The sequence below is a fragment of the Cryptomeria japonica genome, chromosome 8, assembly GCF_030272615.1.
Source record: "Cryptomeria japonica chromosome 8, Sugi_1.0, whole genome shotgun sequence".
In the NCBI taxonomy this organism is placed as follows: Eukaryota; Viridiplantae; Streptophyta; class Pinopsida; order Cupressales; family Cupressaceae; genus Cryptomeria; species Cryptomeria japonica.
Window position 1 is genome coordinate 538,682,529 of NC_081412.1, and position 8,859 is coordinate 538,691,387.

The 8,859-nt window shown below is 34.7% G+C and overlaps 1 protein-coding gene across 1 annotated transcript; it reads left to right on the forward strand.

Annotated features, from left to right (window-relative positions):
* The first annotated feature begins 5,667 nt into the window (after window positions 1-5,667).
* On the forward strand, window positions 5,668-7,194 carry LOC131857776 (uncharacterized). Its single transcript, XM_059210495.1, has 3 exons — window positions 5,668-6,641; window positions 6,721-7,008; window positions 7,114-7,194. The coding sequence occupies exons 1-3, from the start codon at window positions 6,090-6,092 to the stop codon at window positions 7,192-7,194; spliced, it is 921 nt and encodes a 306-aa protein (XP_059066478.1). The 5' UTR covers window positions 5,668-6,089.
* Window positions 7,195-8,859: the final 1,665 nt, after the last annotated feature.

Genomic DNA, 8,859 nt, shown 5'->3' on the forward strand with positions numbered 1-8,859 from the left:
GGCTATTGTTTTCCTCGCCCCCTCTCTCATCAATTTGTTGGCTGGATGTGGCTATTACTTGAGGTTTTTGGAGCTCCTATGTCTCCTCTTTGTCAATGGGTGGGTGAGGCTTGTGTTCTTGCAGCATAATGTGTCTTCTCTTGCACAGTGGAGTTGTTAAGCCATTGTGGGTGATTGTTGCTTGGCTGCCTGTGATGATGGTTGTGGCTCTAATCACTAGCTTCCTATTATACATACTTGTGTTTTGATGCTTTGGAATCCTCTATTTAGTGTTGATGGTCCTATAAAGGGGGGCTTTTACGTTGTGACGGGTGGTATTCTCTGGTTTTTTCAAGTCTCTTTTGAGGGGTAGCCTTTTCCTTCCATCTATGAGACTGTCTCTTAGTTCTACTTTTCTACTTGGGTTAGGTTCTAAAAGTGTCTTTTGTGTTGCTCCTTCTAATGACCCTGTGGAGGCGGTCCTTGAAGATGTAGTGATCTTAAAGGTTTCTTTTGATGTTGGGATTTTGTGGGGTGTTGTCTTCATTCTTCATGATGGTGAAGTTTTCTTTGGTGGCAGTTTTCCTTGTGTTGTGGTTGAAGGTTAGTTACCCTATGGGCACCTAATGAAAGAGGGCTCTATATTTTGTGTGTCTGGTATAGTGTTATATTCTTGGCGCTTTCAGAGGTTGTTGTCATTGTGGAGGACTTCTACTTTTTCCCCTTTCTCCCCTTGTCACTTGTGCCTTTTTAGTTTTCCCTCTAGATCTCTCACTCATGGTAGGTTTTGAGATCTTTGTTTCTCTAGGTTTTTGGTTGGGGCCTATCCTTAGGTCCTCTTTCTTTCTAGGATTTTGTTCCTAAGTACTAATTCTATCAAATGGCTTATTGAGCTACCTCTAAGCATGTTTGTGCTAGTTCATTCAAGTATGTTTTATATTTTATAAGAATGGCTAGGTGTTCCTCCAAGTTTGTAGGGTGCCTTCCAAAACATGTTGTTAGGTTATAGTTTCCTTGACTATTCAATTAGTGTAATGGTTTTTGTATGGTTTATGGTTTGGGGTGCTCTCGGAAACTCCTCTAATTTGAGAATGAAATCTTGATAAGGGTTTGGGACCCTTGTTCCCATTGGTTAGGTTCTTTGGTCAAAAGCCCTATTTTTCAAAAAGGGGGTGTGTACATTTTTGGGTGTATGCTTGTCTCATTACTTGTGAGTTCCTCCTAGTTATGCAAAGGGTATGGGCCCTCTCTCATTTTTAATTAATTAGAAAAAAATATTCTTTAGATGAAAACCCGTTAAAGATTGAAGTCAAAGAAGAAAACTCATTTGGTTGAAAGGTCAATTCTACTCAAAAAATGTATATGGGATTCAATGATTTGTAATGTGATAGTTCAATTATTCAATGTATTTTTGTTTGTTTTTTCAATTTGCAACTAAATATGTGATGTTTGGTCACATATTTGAATTAAATTATTGTTTGAGTGTTTATTTCCTTAAGAAAATCATGTTGGTGACTTTTTTTATTTAAATAAGTGGGGATTAGCCCCAGCCAATTATAGATTTAATACAAACCATTAGAAACCAGAACTAGAACAAAACTAGACATTGAGATAACAAAACAAGGCAACCATCTAAACATTAGAGCTAGAGCCAAACAATTTATATCCTATTTTGAATCAAAATTTTGAGATGTTCTACCTAACATCCTAACTAGGGAACAATTGTTAGTAGGATGCTTCTTATTATGAAGACATTTTGGTTTATTGCTATTTGTTTTTTATTAAAATAAGTGAGGAAGGGTCCCAACCCACTATAGATCTAGCACAAATCATGTAAAGCTAAAGCTAGAACAATCTAGTAACAAAGACATGAAAATAGGGCTACCAACTAAACCATAAAGCTAGAGTCAAACAAGTAACAATCTATTTTGAAACAAACCCTTCAGACTACCAAGTTAACATCCTACCATTATAATTCTTTTCCATACACTGAACAACAATATAGGTGGATATATTATTAAATTCATAAAAACTCAACCCATAAGGAAAGATTGGTCAGTAGCAACAAAGATAACAACATTACTAGCAAAAACAACTATATTAGGGACATCAACAATACTAGTACAAACAATAGTAGAATTTTAGTAACAACATCATCTGGAAAAGCAACAGACCCATCACCATTCTTTTTGTCATCATAAGAAGAATTGGGTTGAAAAATAACACCTTTAGGATAATTAAAAATTGGAGCAAATAAAGACCCTGAATCCATATATAGCTCAATAGAACTAGAAGGAGAAGAGACAAGAGTGGGTGGTTCTCAATCCTTAGAAGCAACATCATCAAGAGAAATGTGAGATGGTAACAAATAACATCCTTCCACCAAGTTGAAGATGACTACCTACAAGCCCTATGAGAGATCTCATAAGCTAAAATTTTGGTAGAAAAGAAGCACCTAAAATAAAAGGGAATCCCTTAATAGTCCATCAATTGGCTCCAAGATCTATCATTAACCTATAGAATGATTTATCCAGGTAGAAATTTTGAAATATCCACTTCAACAAGAATACAAATATTTGAACTGCAACCAAAGGTTTTAGTTATACCTGATCCACCTTTAAGAATCTACCTAATGTATTACCAATAGCTTTATAGGATTCATCAAAACAAAAAAGAAGGGGGAGATAAGGTAGCCTTACCAATACTAGTAGAATATTAGTTGAATCTTTCAAGGGGTTGAAAGAAGAAACCCAATGACACACAAAAATGGATCAAATTGACATTGTCGAGGACCATCATCAAGCACAACCTATCGGTCATCTTTAGAACCAAAGAACACCACAAAGAAACCTCTAGCATAAGGGTAAATTTGTATTTTAGCCTCAGCCAAAGGAGACCAAACCTCTTAAATCCAATGGTGCAAAATAGGAAGAAAGGACCAGAAAAGAAAAAACCTTCGGATTAATCCATGCTTAAAAAAATTATCCTAATAATCCAACTATTCTATCCCAAGAGAAATCATGGGAGTAGTAGAAATGACACAAGGAAATGCAGATTTAACTAATTTTCCAGAACCAATAACCTTAGCACCAGAAGCAATAGGTAGGATTTTTCTAAGCAAGTTTGCATAGGAAGCATGTTGACTAGGGCCAAAAAACTTAGGGGGAGTAGTAGCATCCAACTTCACATGAGAGGTAGAGGACCCAAGGCAAAAGCAGCTAGTTGAGAAACCCTCATTGAATGAAGCCCACTAGCAACCACCAAATGGTTAGCATCAAGCTAAGTAAAAACCCCACCCGAGGATGAAAGATCCACCATCAAATCAAGTTAGGACAAATCTATAGCAAATGATAGTGTCACACGAAGGGGAAGGAAAGAAAAAATTAAAATATGTAATGGGCAAGAGTGAGCAGAAGACATATTTGGAGCATTGAGTCTACTGTTATTTTTTTTTATGATAGTAAAATAGGTTTTACAAGGACCCAAAACCCAAACAAAAAAAACTATTCATAAGGACAAACCAGATGCCAAGCCACAACGGGCCAGTAGTAGCAAAACAAAACAACGCAATATTGTTATTTGTTAGTATATTAGTTTATATCAAATATATAAGTTGTGGGTTTAGTCATATAGCTTGGTGACTTTGAGATAGTCACAAAGTATTATTGGTTTTGTAGTTTCTATCATGTTTTATGTTGAAATTTTACAGTATATTAGATTTCTAGAGGTTTGAGTTCATGCATTGAGACCATATCTTTCATTGAGAATGCAAATTGCCACTTTTAGATATTAGTAGTGAGTAGTGTTGTTTGTCTATCTATTTGTAACTCTTTGTACTCAAGATTTTGTGGTCCCTTCAAAACTTATTTTTTCTTTAATCAAAAACTATATTCAATAAATTAAACCACAACACTTAAAATTTTTAATATTTAATTCCAATAATTTAAACATATAATATTTTTTTTTAATGAACAATGAAAGAGTACAAAAAGTACGTTGCTTTTTGGGTTATTCAAGCATTATCTCTTATGCTTCTTACATCCGTGAAGAGAGACCTAATATGGTCCTCAACTCTCTTTCGACAGCTGGTAAAGCGTCCTCAATTACGAACCAAAAAAGACGGTGAATAACTTCATCCTCAAACCAAGAAAAACACGTACACAAAAGTAAAACATATACGATCTAGAGAGATAAGCAGGCTATAAAGCAGTCAATGCTTGCCTCCGAACTTGGTAATCGTCATCTCATCTCGCTTGCATTTACCCTACCATGGGCTGCTTGCAGTCCAAGAAAACCAAGAAGCCTGAGCCTGAGCCTGAGCCCCAGCCCTGCTCCCTGTCCCCGCTCCCTGTGCCCCCGTCCCCTGTGAAGCATTCGGAGTCAACTTTTCAATCGCCTTCGCCGCTTGCTGAGCCACCGCCGCTGTCCCCCGTTAAGCCTTCGCAGACTCCATTTGAACCGCCACCTGCTCAGACGCTGACTCCTGCTCAACCGCCATCACCTGGTCAGTCACCACCAATCCAGCCACAGTGGCTTCAGCTGCTGCTACCCACGGTGGAAAACTGTATCACCCTTTTTCAAACTGTCAACAACTTGGGCGACGTTGAATATTTGATCGACCTCATCGACAAGCTCTTGAACTCTCTTCTAAACAGGGTTAGTCTGTGAGTCGGCTTCAACCGTAATCATAAGAAATGTTCACTTCTTTTTGCGTTTTACTCATTGTCCTGTTTGTAAATGCAGTTAAAACAAGAAAAGAAATTAAAGAGAAGCACTAGTTCAGAAAGTTTTTCTGATACGCCGAACAGTGGAGCAAATTCTCTATGGACTTCCTTACTCCTAAGTGGGTCTCTATTCCTTGAATTTGTCAATAAGCATATTCAGCTGGAGAAGGTAATTGCTTAATTTCAGTCAATATTAGCTATCAGTGTGTTGAAATTATTTGAAAGGAGTCGGAATTAAGGGTGGTTGTATTTACAGGGAGACGAAGGAAACAGACAAGCTGTAGCACAAATATTGCAGTGTGTTGGGAAGTTGCATTGGGTGGTAGGAGGGTTAGCTATTGTAGCTTTCTTGCTAGACCAGATTGGTCAAATCTCTGAAAACCGCAATGAATACATTGAACTCTTAAGACAAATGGTTAAGCTTGCTGGGCACTTAAGAAAGCTGAAGTATGATATGCCACAAGAAGAAAAGATATTGAGTGAGGCGATTATATTGATTCTTGAAGGATCCATGCTGTGCGCTTCTCAATTACAGACCAGGTCACTATTCCGGTAAAATGTCTACAATGATTAAATATTTGAATTTTATTTAAGTTCTATTACTGTTATCGTCATTTATGCATGGTTATAGTGATTGAAATTGTGCCTATTGCAGGTTTTTGAAGGCTTCTGTGGACTCCAAAAGCCTGGCTAATCTACAATTGAAGATAAGTCAACTCTATCAGGATCTTACATTGAGAGTAGCAATAGAAATACAACATCAGCAGCCTATTGCCTTCCCTTCATGGAAGCCCATTTACCCAGATTATGCAAGTAAATATATAGAAACTCTCTATTTCCAAACTTCTCAACTATATTTTCATGTCATGTTTGCATCACCATTTACATATGTTGTTAGCGTAATAGTATTCTATGGACTGATCGGCAGTTGACATCGAAGATCAGAAGAAACAAGTAATGAATTTGCTGGACATGGAAACAGAAAAGTCCACATTGGCTGTAGTTATTTATGGATTTGGGGGCATAGGAAAGACCACGCTCGCCACTGCTGTTATTGCGGACTTAGTTCTCACACATTACAACTATTACGGAGTTCAAATCGAAGAAGACCACTCGAGGAATGACATAAAATGCATGCAACAGCAAATATTGAAAGATGCCTTCCCATCATATACTTAGGATAGGAATGTTACATTGAGAAATAGTGCAGAAGGTCGGGATCATCTCACTAGCGCTTTCCAAGCCAGAGGAAACAAACCAGTATTTCTCTTTATTGACAACGCTCTTCACGCAGAAGACTTGCAAGAGCTTTTCCCAAAGCGCTTAGCAGGCATACCGAAAGGGAGCAAAATATTGGTCACAACTCGAAATCTGGGTGTGACGGATATGCTCAAAGACGCCGGCCTTGCACGTCGCGAGCATTTTGTGGATACTCTAGCTCCCGAAGAGGCACGCAAAATTTTGTTCGGAAACTTCAATCCTTCTAATACCAGACACAGAGACAACGTGCAAAAAATCCTGCAGATTTGTGCTGGGATTCCGTTAGTGTTAGAAATTGTTGGTGCTCGTTTGCGTAAGCAAAACTACATGGTAGACAGATGTACGCAAATATTTGAAGCTTTACAGACAGGAGGGGATATCAAAGGAGAAAATCTGAGTCAACGTCTTGTGAATTCTGTCTATGATGAGCTGGAGGAATCTACGCGAGAAGCGTTTTTGGATATTTGCTGCTTCTTTGTTAACTGGAGTCGTCGCGATGTGGAGCACATTGTGGGAACTGCAAACATCACACTTCTCCAGGAGGCGGCATTGATGAAGACGTTAGACAAAGACGAGTTAATTGTCCATGACATCATCCGAGCAAAAGGGCGAAGCTTGTCTAAATGCAATAGAATTATGGATATGCAATCCGGGCTGGAAGTTGCACACGACGATCAAGTATGTGTCTGGATTTGTAAAATAAAATAATTAGTTCATTTCTCTTTAGTAGCTTTATTGATACATTCTCTCTATGCAGAAGCTCAAGCAAATTAAAGGAGTTTGGCTCGGCAAGGAGGAATCTGAATCTGGTAATGAAGTTGATGAGAAGCAACTATATTCATTGAAAAATTCCTTGAGAGTTCTGGGTTTGGAAAGCCAGATAAAAGTGTCAGGATCAAGCCAAAAATCATCTAAATTTAAGGAACTCAGATTTCTTCAACTGGGCGGCGATATTTCTGCTTTATGGCCAGCGAATTTAGAGTCGCTTGAGCGATTGACTGTGTTCCATGGCCCTGTCTTTAAAGATGGTGTCACTTTATATCAGGCAAGTTCTCGCTACTTTTCCATTTATTTTTCTCTGTTTCAAACTTTCATAGATTATTTACATATGGGAGAAATTCCTTACAATAGAATCACAACATGAATGCAGCTGCCTAAGAAGCTACAGATAATGAGAGCCACTGCACAGTCTCACTGCGAGGAACCCGAGCCCACCAAATATTGGAAATGAAACAGAACAGAACACAAAAACAGAGTATGGAGAAAACAGAGCAGCACATAAGGAAGACAAATTTTTATTTATCAAGTCATATTTTCATTCTTCCTCATTCAGTCATCAAAATGATTACAAAATGCCTCTTTTAATGAAGTCTTAGATATTTCTAGAATGGGCAGGAGGTAGCTGGAAACTTCCAGAATTTTTGCATATAAAATAATGTTTGAAGACTATAGATGGTACGGTGGACAGGTTGGAGTAGATGTTGAAAACAAATCCAAATCCTGCTAATTCTGTAAACACTTGTGCATACGGGGCAATGGCTACGCAGGGGACAAAACGGCCCCCCCATGCCATGCCTTCCCTGCCCCCATGCCATGACGCCAGTCCAATCAAACTGTCGCGTCAGAAGTTCTGCCCCCAAAATTAGTACTGTCCTCCATTTATTTTAATATGTTATTAATTTATTATATATATATATATTTAAAAGTTACAATAAGTAATATAATAAATTAATAGTTGATTATATATTTAGATTTTTTAATAATAAGTTATATGTTTTTTTGTTTTTTTTAATTTCTATTTATTTTAATAGAAATCATATTATAATATTTATAATATATAATTGATGATTTTAAGATATATGTATTATATAGAAATTTTAGTAATATTATTTTTTAATTATTTACATACATATAAATAGGTAAATAATAGTTTATTTTTAACTGAAATATTTTTAACTAAGTTATACATATTTAAGTTAAAAAATATTATCAAATTTACTAAAACTAAAAAATAAAAGTAATTAACTAAGTTTCTTAGGTTAAAATATTATAGTAAAGTAATTAAGTTACACATATTTAAGGCAAAAAATATCAAGTAAAAATATGTGTAACTAATATACAAATTTAACATATATATTAAAAAAAAATATTACTATTAATTAATAATAAAATTAAAATATGTGTAAGGAATGTAAAATTTTAACATCCATAATATATAACTAATTAAATGATTTTAACATATGTAAGTTAAAATTAATGATTAGTTACACATATTTAAGTTAAAAAAAAAAATCAAAAAATTAACTAAAAGTTCGTAACTAATCATTAATTTTAACATATCACTTAATTAGTTATATATTATGGATGTTAAAATTTTACATTACTTACACATATTTTAATTTTATTTTTAGGTTATATTAATATTTGTTTTTAATATATATGTTAAATTTGTATATTAGTTACATATATTTTTATTTAATTACACATATTTTTACTTTTATTTTTAAATGAAAAAATATCAAAAATATGTGTAAGTTAATATTTTTATCTTAAATATTTTTAGCTAAGTAGCTTACTTACTTTTATTTTTACTTTTAGTAAAAAAATTTTGATATTTTTTCACTTAAATATGTGTAACTTAATTACTTTACTATAATATTTTTCACTAAGAAACTTAGTTAATTACTTTTATTTTTTAGTTTTAGTAAATTTGATAATATTTTTTAACTTAAATATGTATAACTTAGTTAAAAATATTTCAGTTAAAAATAAACTATTATTTACCTATTTATATGTATGTAAATAATTAAAAAATAATATTATTAAAATTTCTATATAATACATATATCTTAAAATCATCAATTACATATTATAAATATTATAATATGATTTTTAT